Below are 13889 nucleotides of genomic sequence, written 5' to 3'. Positions count from 1 at the left end.
CTCCCTTGACCTGCTGGTGATGATCCAGCCCAAGGTGCTGTTTGCCTTTTTCATCACAATTGCTGCAAACAATGGTTCCACGTGGAGTCCACCAGGATTTCCAGGACTTCTTCTGCAAAGTTGCTTCCCAGCAGGTTGGTCCCCAGCATGTCCCAGGGCCTGGGTTTGTTCCTCCCAGGAGTGGGACTTGGCACTTCCCTTGCTGAGCTCTGTCAGGTTCCTGCCAGCCCTTCTCTCCAGCCCGGCGAGATCCCTCAGGACAGCATAGGTCCATCTGGACAAATCATTCCAGCAGTGTTCCTGTGCCACTTCCCAGCTTTAAAGGACTGCTACTCATTTGCCTGTCTGTATCTCCAGGACTGATGAGTACTACTTCCATAAATTCCAGTAAATTATAATAATTAAGAAAAAATATCATACTGGGTCCAGGCTGCAGCTTGTAATGGGACAGCATTCCAACACCTGATACAGATCTAGGGTTCTTTAGAGGGAAAGATTTTACCTTGGATGCTGACATGGATATTAAGAAGCTTGTTTATAGTGCATAGAGTTCAAGTAATAGACTAAACATTGTATTAGCCTTTGCTGAACAAAACTTATTTATAAACTTCTGATACTAATTAAATTAATAAAGTTCTAATCTCATAATAATCCAGCTTGATGAGTCACAGAATTTAAGTACACTCTGGTGCAGGGCAGTTAAGGGCAAGGCTGTACCTTTGCCGTGTGAAAGGAAAACACTGGAGTCTCACGAGCCAAGGGAGAAGCCTGATATTGAGCAAGAGTAATAACATGTTACTTAAAGTTGGGGTGCTGATGTGAAATTTAAGTGCCTTTTTGTTTCCAGGGTGCCTGTGTGTGTGTTGTTTCTGACTCACACAACTGATTTCAATATAGGGGACTAAAGATTTGTTCAGACTACAAATGAAGGCTGTATCCTTGCATAATCATGGAGCACTACATGTGTAGAAGACAGCTGGAAGCCACAAACAGACAGAACAAATAAGAATTCGGCAGGCACACTCCTTCAGTGAACCCACCACATACACCCCCATGCCTCTTTCTTAAAATAACAGAAACACCTTATGCACCTTATGGCCGGTGCCCCATTTCATGGACATTTCTCCTTCCAGCTTGTAACAGCTTTGAATCTGTAGCAATCACCAGACTATGATAAGACCAAAAAGCGTTTGGTGTATTGGCCCCACCATCCCTTTGGATCAAACCTGTACTATGTTCCTACCTTCTGTTTCATTTGTATTTTCCTGCTTTTTGCTGAACATGGAGGGACTTGAGGAAATGTGATTCCTGATCCAGTCCTTGAGACTAAATGTATCTCTGAAACAGAAGGCAGTACTGCATATATTTGACCTGTACATCTAAGCAAGTTAAAGCATGTCTGTGAGAGAGATAATGACAATATTTCCAAAAGATAACGTACAAGAGTAAACCAACACCTTATATCAATTAATTTATGGTACTTTAATACCAAGTTAATGCATTTCTCAATTAAGAATTTATAAATTCGTAATTTATAGAAAAAAATAAATCACAGCTTCACAAAAAGCTAACTCGAACAGTTTGTCCCCTCCCCGCCAACAGGCAGTTTACAATATATTTCAACTATGTTGGTAGAAAGTTAACAGTGGTGTGAAACTCCTAAAAAACATTTGTGACAGCAATTGAAAATAAAATAATGATTTTTACTCAGTGAAAAATTAATAGGAATTGTGTCAGAAAAGCAGCAAAAAATCCCTCTCCTAATTGTAATGTACGAGCTTCTCCCCTGCCTCATGTGTCATGGGCAAAGGCAACATGTCAGCGTTAATCGTTCCCAGGTTCAGCACTTCAGTGATTTTGGCAAGACGTCATACTCAGGAGTCCAGTGTTGGAGGTGTGTGCTGCCCCTGCCCCTTGTGCTCCACAAGCTGCTGTTCCTCCTCTTCCTTGGGGTATGGCGGGGTCAGCAACAGCTCAGAGTAAAGGTAAGAAGTATGAAGATTTTTCTATGGGATCATGTTCTTTTTTCACTCCTCACCTCTCCAATACAAACTGGAAACATCAGAAATTTTAGCTGTCACACCTCACATATGAGTATTTACAGAAGAGACAGGATTTGAATGATGTATTTTCACCTGTGCACAAAAATCCCCCCTCTCTGCTGAAGTTATACATGCAACCACAGGACGAAAATGTTCCTTCTCTAACTTCTAAATTGAAAGTCACATTTTCAAAGGTCATTGCACTTGACAATAAAAAGGCAATTAATATGCACTTGATATTAAATATATTGTACAGACCTGAACTTCTGTGCAATCCATTGCTTCAGACACACATATTTAACATCTTTTTAAAAACTAAGCCTCTAATCATAGTTTAAAAAAGAAAAACAAGCTTTGTTAAAAACAAAAATCCTTAAGGACAAACGTACACAAAAATGCTCCCTTTAACTCCTAGTGCATTTACACACACCTTTGAAATTCTCCATGTTGTTCCCACATTTAGTCTCGCTACCATTCCATACCCACCTAAGGGCACTATACAAGAACACCTTTTCTCTGACCTAACCAATAGGGTTGGCATTTGGGATGCTGTTGGTATAAACAGGAAAGCTGAAGGTAAGATTGTTGTCTCACTCCTTTACATGTGGAAAACAAAAGGTTTCGAAGTGGATGTGACTCAGTTGACAAGCACATTGTGAATTCCAGTGGCCCATTTCAGGTGCCAAGTACTTACTCCTCTGAGCCAGGGGTTTGGATTGTCCCAGTATATTTTGCGACAACTTCCTGTTAAAACTATGAAGGTGGAAACTGAAAGGGAGATTGTGGTCCCTGAGATATACTAAATGAAATCAAGAACTAAAGAGCTAATATTTAGTTTGGAGTGGACCCTCTTTAAGGAAAACTAAGTTAATTTCAACTTTCAAAAATATAACAAATAGTCACTAAAATATCCTTAAGCAGGACAACAGAATATGTGCAGTATTGGTCAAGAAAAGTGCATTGTACAGAGTAGCTTTAAGAGTTCCCAGTTGCTGAGGACCAAGCAGCTGTCCTGTCAGTATCATGCTGAGTCAAACTTGTCTTTCTAAATTAGATGAAGATGAAACATGGCCTTAACCAAAACATCTATTTACTCCCATCTCTTTAAAGGTACAGCTACATGACTTGGTGTCTTAAATACTTATAATGGGTAAATGTGCCAGAGGCTAAACAGAACTTTCAAATTTTGTGATTGAACACTTCAACAGTACTCTGTGGGCCATATCAGCAACCTATTCATTGCCAAACCAGTGGCACTGTGTGCTACTGGTTTGCCATTCTGGGCTAGTGTTTCAAAGGTTTGTACCACTGAAGGTGTTTCAGACCCGTGGCCACTACAATAAAACATTTCTGGCAACCATAGACCTATGAAAATTCAGACCAGCTGGAAGAATTGTAAGATGTTTACAAAGTTCTATAGTGCATCATTAACTTTCTGCAGTGTGTTGCATAAAGTACCAAACCCCTGAAAAGGACAGCTAAACATCTGCCATCATTACCTCAGAGATTGTAGGTTTTTGTTATACCGCTTTCTCAAACAAACCTTGGGCTTGTGAAATTTTAGAGGATGACGTGTGATACTCCACGCAAAGGCCTCCAGTGCAGTTGGAGTTGATGGGGAAGGGAACAGAGTAATGAAGGGCTGAAGACTGAATTTTCAGTGCACCACTGGAAGGTTACTCAGAGACTGGTGACAGGTGGATTCATGAATATATTGAACCACACAAGCAGCATAATCACGTTGATGGTAGAATCTCTTCCGACAACAAAACAAACCGCGACAAAAAAATCAGCTGCATCCATCATGTCCACTAAGTAGTCTCATTTATCTTAAAAAAGAAAAAGCATGCATTAGGAACATAGAATTTACTCTAAAACTTTAACAATACTTTATAACACAGCTGAGCTGTAAGAGGAATTCAGTAAAACCAACTTTTGTTTTCAATTACTGCAGTTATAAATTAGATGTGTCTTGTGACACCAGATAAGCCAGCACTTAAGCGTGTGGGATGTGAACACAGCAGGAGAGCAGAGGTCACACGATTAAGATGGGTAAATTTTTAACAAGTAAAAGAATTGAAGAAAGGCAATCTAAGCATATTTTCTTCTGAATAAGAGCTCAGCTTCCAGAAATTTGGGAAATATTATTGCAACTATCTTGCAGAACTGCATAGTTATCCCTATATGTAAACCAGTATGCAATTTGGCAGTAACTATCACAACACAAGAAATTAAAAAGGACAAACAGAATATTAAAAATACCCCCACAGGGTACTTAAGCAGGAAGAATACAGTACTACTATCAGCACTGACATTTCATTCTGTGAGAATAAAATCAAAGGACTTTATACCCCAGATGTCACATAAGATCCCATATATAGCCAATCCCCACTATATCTCAATTGAGAGATGCCAATTTAAGTACGAAAAGGCATTTATTTATTGAGTCTAATAAAATATAGGATCCTTATAGTTAACTCTACCCTTACCCCACAAAAAAAAAATGTACAGCTATAAAATATATTGAAATCTCTCGGGTGTCCACTTCTAAAACTAGTGTGAAAAACTTGACAAAATCTTAGCATAAGGATTCCAGTTGCTATACACAGCTTGCTTCAATAGTGAAATAAAAGAAACTAATGACCCTTTCTCCCCTGGGAGAGAAGAATGAAGATTATAAAATAAGGTACAAGTAATTGACTGGATTTTGATGGAATTATGAATTGATATAATGGAATACAGTATTGTTCTTCAAATTCAGTCATCAGATGCCACATGAAAAGGCAGTTTAGCAGTTCTGTAAATGGAGTTTTGCCACGTTAGTGTTCTCTATTCTGGCAAAGCAGATTTTTCCTTCGTGTTTCAGTAGCTGTAAAATCATGGCCCTGCCCTAGAGAGACACATTCAACAACAGGACTGTTGCCATGCAAGACTTACTGCTGTTTCAGCACATGAAGGATGAATTCAGTCCTCACTAAATTCAATCCTCAAACCTACTACACTGATGACTGTGCTGGAGTTCCAGTGTTTCATTAAAAGATAGAATGTAACAAATTAATTAAATGGAGTTGCTGTACTGAATTAGGAGGAAAGTCTGCTCAGGAAGTTCTGGCTTTTAAAAGCAAAACAATATTTACCAAATTGTCTAAGGGGGAAGCAGCCCTGCTCCAATAGCAACACAAATTCTATATATCATATTCTACCCTAGAACATAGCTGGGCAAAACTGCAACCTGTACATATCATCACTGTTGCTATTTCTTTTGAGACGTCATCATTCGTCATCATTTTTAAAACAAATATGAGCAGGAAATTTCTTGCAACTTCTCCCATCCCAAAGCTTACCATGTAAATAATAAACCAAGTAAAGTAATTATATTGGTGTATATATAGCAACTATACATACATAGTAAGAGTAACCATATTGATAGTCACTGTTATCTGAAAACAAGGACAAAACGGTTTCTTAAGGCCACAGTGAGCTGTGATGTTTCCCACTTGTGGGTCAGAAGGGCACTGACATGCTTAAGGAAGGGAGAAAAAAAAATCTTTTCTTATGAGTTCCAGCAGTGCAAGTTTAGATATTTATATGCAGGTTAGTGATTAGTTGTTTTTCAAAAGCAATAAATCCAAAATTTAAGTTGCTTATCTCCCCACTTTTCATTGATTTTCATATTATTTTAGGTATCCTCCATGTAGTGAAGAACTTGACCTGGAATTTATATTCAAGTTGCTTTTGTTCAGCTTGTTAAAAATTTACCCACTTATTCACAGCTGGTTTTGTTTTATTCTTCATAATCAAGATTTTTAGATTTTTCTAATTCACAGATACATTCCAGAGTTAGTAAATTAATGTGAATCCATTTGTTCAGTTTGATTTTTGCCTAGCATTTGTTTAGTTTGATTTTAGTTCTCCTACAAGCTCTGACAGTCCGTTCCATGCAAGAAAAATTACAATTGAATAGTTAATTCAGGCTGAATGAGTAGAAACAAAATACAAACACATCATCATAGGAGCATGCTAGAGTCCTCAATTGTCTGTCTAATTAACACCCCCTGCCTATCCCACCAAAACCAAAACAAAGAAAGAAAACCAAACAACCACCCTCAAACAGCTTACTAAGCAGCAACAATGCCTATACTGTAAAATACTTTCTTTGGAATGAAATTCTGAAACAACAAAGAAGAAATGACAGCACCATATGAACTTCTTTTTCTTACCCTAAGAATATTTTAATGAGATGTGTTACTTCTGGGATAAGCAAATAACAATGTCATCCATATTAAGAATTTTCTTTTAAAATAAGTCATATATTAATAAGTTGAAGATGCATCTTCATTGCATATGCACACAGTCCCTTCCCCAGTTCTGCAGATAAGCCTTTTAGGGTCTCTTCTCTTCTAGACAAGATTAATTCACTTATCCATCAAGAGCAAAGTACAAAAAGAATACTTTATAGATTTAGTAGATGAAGATTTCTAACAATACAGTAGTTTCAAGGGGACCAAAAAAACCAAAGAGGTGCACGAAGCCTTTTGGGCACAGAAGAAAAAGTCTTCATTTAAACAAGATCCTCAAAATAATTAGAGACATTACAAGAAGAAATACAGGATAAAGGATGGAACCTTATTCTAACTGCAATGCACACTGTAATGCAGGCAATGCAAAACTCTGCTAGGCTGCCCAAACCTATATCCCTTTTATAAACTGTGCAATCTGCATAGATACAAAGGGAGGGGAGAGTTCAAGGTTTCATGTGCATCTAACAACTACAAATTTCATGGCACATGAAGATGAATTTGAGATGGCCTTTACTTGGCTCCCTTCGGTGCATTATGTCTGATTCACACCCTCAAACATTCGTGTGCATGAACAACAAAAAGCATCAGTAATTTTTGCTGGAAACAAACAGACGGAATACAAAAAAACCCCAACCCAACACTTAAACTAGTGCAGATAGGTTTTAAAGGGATCTAGATCAAATAATAACTAACCTGAGACGTACTTTGCTCCGATTAACATTACCATGCTACTCATAATAAAAAGACCCAAAGGCAGACTAGAGAAGATACTAGTGTCACCTGATGTCATCCAGGGGAGGGTGTTTCCAGTCAAGCAAATCAAAAGAGAAATATATATAAATTGCAATATATGTGTTAAAGATCATATGAACAGCAAAAGATAACAAATGTAGTGACATTCACAGAAAAACTAAAAAAATCATGCATAAACCCCACAACAATACAAAACAGACTCTCAATGTAAGAATTCAAATCTAAATTCTACAGTCAGCACTATCTAGGCTGAGCCCATTTCTAATATTCTTCAATCTTAACTATCCCTAGCAGGCAGAAGACAAAGTTTCAAAGCAAGAACTAAGGAAAAATAACATTTTTCCCCCAGGTGTTGAACCAGATAATCACTGAGATAAGTTTTGATAAATATGTCTCTTTTCACATGAACTGAAGGGAAAGATCAAGTTTTACTTTCTTCAAGGCAGAATTTTTTATTCTTCAAAAGGAAATAAAGATATATAAGTAGGAGAAGCATCAGAATATTAAATCATAATGAACAATACTGAAGTGATTCATGTTGCTCATGCTAAATTACCTGTTTCCCTTCCCAGTAGCCTTGGCAGACTTGTTTGCAAAACATGATGTTAAATAAATTACTGAAATCAACATATAGGATGGCAAAAGGAAAATTTTAGCTTTCAAGAATAAAGAGAGTTCATGAAGCTTTGGAGCTCCAACTGTAGATTTTGGATTGTGGGGGGAGTTTACATTTTGAGGATTCTTTACCTAATACTTTTCATTCCAACAGTTTTTCCAACAAAAGGGAAATGAAATAGAGATAAAGCCCACAAATGATGTGTTATAGGATGATTAAGGACTGAAAACTTATCCTGAAATAGTGTTCAAATATAAATTCAAATTATAGATCACAGAAGACTGCAGTTCTAATTTAATTCAAACCTGACAGATGAGAAAGCCCTATACTTCGAAAGAAAGATCTTGTTCAGTCCCTCAAGTGTGTTTTTATATTCTCTGCTTGTGAACAATAGGTCTATGAAAATCTTCACTTTATGATAACTTCTTGCTCTTAACCCTTATGAGTCAAATAGATTTCGATGTGGATATCAATCCCTCTATAATATACAGCAAATGACAAAGGCAAGATATGGCAAGAAAAATCACAGGATGGAACTTTTCTCCTTTAAAACATGAGGTTATAGTATAAGAAAGTTTACAAAATCCCTACAATGTCTTAGCATTGTGCTGTATCTCTTCTAGGTAAGATTTTTTTCTTTTGTAAGCCAATGCCACCCTGCAAAACCTGCAGTTAGTCTTGATTTCATATTTTCTGTTTTTAGAGCCCTACAAGATATTATTTGTGCCCTCCTTTCAAGAGGAAGAACTACGTATTCTCCTGCTTTGTTTCCACAGTGGTTTTAAGTAATGATCTTTAAATTGCTGTAATAGTCCAGAGATGGCATGAACAGAAAAGGCTAACTGGCTAATTAATAATATTTGACCTGCATTAATTTTTGGTTTACCATTTGAAGAAGCTTCAGTTGTCTCCCAGCCCATAGATTTCAGTACAGCTTTCTTCCATCTGGCGTACCGAAATTCACTTTCTGAAATTAAGAAACCAGCAAACAGAAAAGCCTCTCAGTGCATAGGAATACAACCACAAGTACTTAAAACCAAACACTACAATATTAGTTTTCCACTCTTTAGCACAGTATCGCTTGTTTGCAGAAAAAGCAATATAAAATCCCTTTTTGAATTAAAAAACCTCCACCCCAAACTCCACAGTTACGCACAATAAGAAGAAATAAAATCAATTTTCTGCATGTTCACCATTAAGAAGATTTACAAGCAGGACAAAATGAAGCAATTGATACTCGTGTAGAAACCCTTCAATGTTGAAAATGTTGTCTTGAAGTAGGGATTGTAGAAGTAATTATAATCAAATTGTAAGACAAAATTATGTACCAAAAATTAAGAAATTGAAAAGACAAAAAAGCATTTGTCTTGCACAGGCATTAATTATGTCAAGTACATACTTTCCATCTCCACAAGCACTTAGCAACTGATGAAAAAGATAGTTAGCTAAAACCCATTAATTAATGTAAGCTTTTTAAAGCCAAAAAAAGGAATCTCCCCAAAACAGTCAGTCTGTTCTTTCTACATCTGTGAAAACTCACAAATGCACAGGAGTTTAGAAGACATCTTTCACATCAAAAATTTTCAAGATTTTTTTGATTTTTCTTGCTATGAATCCAAAGCTACTGACTGCAATGCTCAGTGCCAAGCTGCTTTGAAAGAGAAGACAGAAAAAAACCCCAACATATTCCTCGATGGAGCTACATTGTTTTAACCATCCTCCAATCTTGCTGATCAATGTGGGCAGAATCATGGCTAGGCTTCGTGAACGAAGATTTGGTAGCAGAAAAGAGCAATGGAAATGCACTTTTCTCTAAGCCAAACACCACCAACTTGATCTTCAACATTTTTGAGGATATTCATAGAATATTCATTTTATATCAGTATGTCAGACTGCAATAAAGAAAAAACCTGACTTGTTGGTCAAAAGATAAGTTTGCAACTCAGATAACATAAAAGGGTTTTACCCTCTTGGTTGAGCTGTGGTTCAAATCGTTCAGATGTCACTGCTGTCCAATCTCCAGGATTCAGGCTCCAAACTCCAACTCCTTCTGCAGCTCCTGCTGCCATAGCAGCTCCTAAAGCTGTAGTTTCAGGCATTGATGGTTTTACTGAAGTAAATCACAGAGAAGACCATGATGACTTGTAATGAAAGTCACCTTGATGACATTAGAACTAAAGATTTATGTATCTATCTAAAAACAAAAAGTGAACAAGGCATCCAATCTTCTCTCAGCAGCTTTAAAAAGAAAATAGGAGCTGCAATTTCATCTTACCTACTGGAATACAAAGAATGTCTGCTTGGAGTTGCATGAGGATTTTGTTATTGGTCATTCCTCCGTCTACTTGTAACTGACTCAGTGGTATCCCACAGTCCTTGTTCATGGCATCTAAAATCTTAAGTAAGAGTAATATACATTACAACTTAATTGCGGAGAAATACATGATACTCTCTGAGTGTAAAATACTGATACTTCAGCATTTGCTGAAGAGCATTAAGTAGATCATTCTCCTCTCCTATATATTAAAAGAGCAAAACAGAAGTAGTGACAATAGAGTTTTGTTTAATATATAGCACATGCATCTATTCATTACAGAAATTCTAGTGTAGGAATCTTTCTCCTCTGATGCTCTATACGTAGCCTATGTGCTGCTCATGCGGCCTGAGAAGAAGAATTTTGAAGAAAAGCTGATGACAACTACAACATTTTTCAGAGCTAACAAAGGAAGAAGCAATACTAAATGGAGTCCTTCAGCTGATCTAGGTTGTCTAGATACTTCCTCTAATTTGATGCATTAAATAATTGAGAGATTAAAACATTGACCTGGCAATCTACAAGACATTTCAATAGGAACTGAGCAATGTTGAACTCTTTTGAAAGAGCAGCCTCTTCAAATATTTTGAGTTAGTTGTTGCAAACTGAGAATTTTACGTTAAACAGGATAGACAGCAAAAATAAACTGTTAGTGTAATTTTTTATAAAACTATGTTTCCTTCTTTCGAGCACAGCAGATAGCTGAAAAAAGGCTAATTAACTATGAGTGGAGTATTTAATTCACTGATACTTATCAATATGCTTTTTAGAGGATTTCCTAAAAACACAAGGTTTGCCTCAAACCTTAGCTACCACTAACACCACAGCATTACTCTACAAGCACCATTAAATACAGAATAGTGGGTTTTCTGGGGTTTTGTAAAAACAGCCAGTTAAATGTCTCATATGCACTTCGTAAGGTTAGTGCATAATTTCTGTTGACAAATTAGGGATTAACAAGTGCAGAATTATTTTCTCTCTGTAATTTTTTAATTTATTTGAATAAAAAGGAGGTGTGCTTTTCTCAGCTTTAAATGACAAAGCAACACAGATCACAAAGAAGACCAAAACTACAATGCATTCTGCCCTGTTCTGTAGCTCACAGAGTACCCAGTTACACAATCCTTAGTGGGAAAAGTCAGCATGCTATTTAAAAAAGAACAAAAAAATTGTAGGTTTGCAAGGTAGTAAAAACTACATAGAGGTAAACCGTCCAGTAGATTCTCCCCACTCCCAGAAAGTAAGTCAGCAAGTCCCTTACCACAAAATCTTTAAAGAAACTAAAGGAACTGCCACAGGATAAATAAAGGTTAAAAATAACAAGGTAAGAGTAAGGCCAGTTTTCATGGTGGCAGCATCTGTCCATGGGCCTGCACTAGAACTTTCAATGCGCTAGAAATAACCAGGAAAACAGACCTCATAGCACAGCAGCAAAGTTTGCTGGCAGTGCTACACTAGTACTGCTCTCCACCACTTATTTCCTTCATATATATCATTTTACATTTGTTTAAGTCCATATTATCTGCCTATTTTACCATTCAGAACTTCAGCACTGTTGGAGGCTCTGGTTTTGTTTGTCGCTGTGAAAGAGCATGTTGGATCATCATGCACTCAGTAGAGATTAAAAAAAATTAAAATAATGCTGTAAACAAGGAAGATGAAGGAATAAAACAAATCATAACGAGGCTGCTGCTATCTCTATTGTATGGAGGTTGGATGAAAAGTAAGGTATCCGAATATGCAACTTTTGTCTAATGACAGCATTGTACACCTGTTAGAATTGAAAAATTGCTTATTTTTCCATAATGCCTTCAAGAAGAAAAAACATAACATGTGTCATCTGTCTGCATAAGGAAAGAGCTTTTTGAATTATAAAGTACTCAGACTGTCACAATAAAACAGGCAAGAACTCCAATGGATGTGCAATTTGAGGGGTTTCCTGAAGATTTCCATTTTAACTGGAATTAAAAGAAGTTTGTTTTTGACAAGACAAAACTAACAATGTATCTTTGAAAAATGTACACGTATTTTATCTGTGCCAATAGGACTTAATCTGTTCATTTAAGTGTGTCCAGAGACCTGATCAGGCCTGTCACTGTGATAAAAGCACATTGGCTAAAGTATGGGGGAGTATTAGATCTGCTCAAACAGTAAACTTCACCCTCAATCAGTGTAAGAGCTTTATTCTCCTCTCTCCTACTCTCAGCTGCATGCCCTGTCTGACATTCTGACATTTGCTGCACTCCTCTGCAAGGCAGCTGAGGTCATTAATCCAGTGGAAAAATAGCCCAGCAAAAAGAGGGATAATTTTCTGCTGGAAAGTTCATTGAGCTGTCACATGAGAGGGAATGGATGGGAGGACAGACAAGGAAAGAGAAGCAGACAACAAACCAGACTGTCAGTTTAGTTCCCTGTAACTTTACCCTGAATGCAAACACAGGGGGGAGTGGATGGTGATATAAAGATTCAAATGCCCACACTGATATCAATCCCTTTGGTTTGGTTGGGGGATTCATTTCCTCTGTGAGAATTTCGGTTTGCTGTTGCAGAATTCCAGCTAATGTAGTGAAAGATGTAATGGGCAGGAAGTGAACCCAGATTTCCCTTGGTATGTTTGCTGTTGTCTCACTTTTTAACTCATTTTTGTTCTTGTGTACCAGAAGCAATATTAGCCACCTCTGTCACAGCAGACAACGTAAAATGTAGTCTACTACACTAATGAAAATTTGTAGTTATGGTATTGGCCTTATCATTTTAATATTTCTATGTTCTGCCTCTCAAAATATTCACAAAGTATGTTTACCTTATTTTAAGTGCTGATAAAAGGCAGCATTGCCACTCCAAAATAATGTACCAGTCAATCTTATATAAATCCACAGGAACAATTTTTCAACATTAGCAATAAGCAAAGACAAGAATAGCATTGAGGTACAATATAAAGCATATGATTAAATCTCATTACATCTTTTAAATCCCTTCTTTCCTGAAGAGCTACAGTTCCTGTTACCATACTAATTTATAATGAATTTAGGACTCAATTTTCCTTTACCTCTCGTGTTTGAAAGCAGACAGCTTCTAGTGCAGCAAAGGCGATGTGTTTTTTATTTGTAAACTGAGTAAGGCCACAGATAATACTGTTGAGAGAGAAAAAAATCCAAAGTTAGGACACAATTCTTAGCAGACATACACTGTTACTTCAGACCTAGGTCTTCTAATTCAAAGCTCATACAGTCCACTGTATGAGGACTCCTTTTTAATATTAAAAAGCTTGTTTTTCTTTAATCTAAACTCTCTCATTTTCCTTACAAAGGTGCTTTCAGGGTCCAATCAATATAGGTGCCATAAATTACTTTGGTTTTGCCAATCTGCATGCAGATGGATGTATATTCACCCATAAACACACACAAACACCTCCACAAATCTTAGTCTGCCTTAAAAAAAAAGTTTAATTGAGACTGATTTCTCTTTAAAAATAATATTAATTTTCACTATAATCTTAATAAATTCTCTATTACTTTCAGTTCTTATGGAAAAGCACAGTTTGGGTCACCGCTGTGCTCTAAATGCTTGAAATTGTTTTCAGATCTTTCTGGTCATTCGTTGTTTCTGAACCTTCAAAGAGGTTTTTGGATAGGGAAATTCTGCTAAATCTACCCATGAGTAAGCTGAATTCTGTCAATGTACTCTGAACTGCAGCAGAGCAAATAACCATCCTTTTATCCTATTTCAGCATTCAAGGAACAGCAGCACACTACACAGAAAAGCTGCTGTATTTGGTATACATGGATACATGCAAGTTCAAAGATATTAAAGGACATTTTTAGTTGTTACCATTCTAAAGATCAGCTTTTAACAGATAAAAA

The 13889-nt window shown here is 36.9% G+C and overlaps 1 protein-coding gene across 3 annotated transcripts in view; it reads right to left on the bottom strand.

Moving 5' to 3' along the window:
• Positions 1 to 3733: 3733 nt before the first annotated feature.
• The window catches only part of GK (glycerol kinase), a 33506-nt gene continuing 23350 nt past the window's right edge, over positions 3734 to 13889 (bottom strand). For 2 of the 3 annotated variants that reach the window (XM_027689237.1, XM_027689238.1), the window contains 6 exons: positions 13076 to 13160; positions 9988 to 10108; positions 9679 to 9822; positions 8599 to 8679; positions 7037 to 7123; positions 3734 to 3871 (listed from right to left, as the gene is read on the bottom strand). In XM_027689237.1, coding sequence (XP_027545038.1) covers positions 3864 to 3871; positions 7037 to 7123; positions 8599 to 8679; positions 9679 to 9822; positions 9988 to 10108; positions 13076 to 13160 — 526 coding nt within the window. In that variant the 3' untranslated portion in view covers positions 3734 to 3863. The remainder of the gene's footprint in view (positions 3872 to 7036; positions 7124 to 8598; positions 8680 to 9678; positions 9823 to 9987; positions 10109 to 13075; positions 13161 to 13889) is intronic. The other variant, XM_027689239.1, reaches the window with a different exon arrangement.

The sequence above is a fragment of the Neopelma chrysocephalum genome, unplaced genomic scaffold, assembly GCF_003984885.1.
Source record: "Neopelma chrysocephalum unplaced genomic scaffold, ASM398488v2 Primary Assembly neopelma1_76, whole genome shotgun sequence".
In the NCBI taxonomy this organism is placed as follows: Eukaryota; Metazoa; Chordata; class Aves; order Passeriformes; family Pipridae; genus Neopelma; species Neopelma chrysocephalum.
The sequence above is the reverse complement of the archived record's forward strand: the minus strand, read 5'-3'. Positions and strand labels throughout refer to the sequence as shown.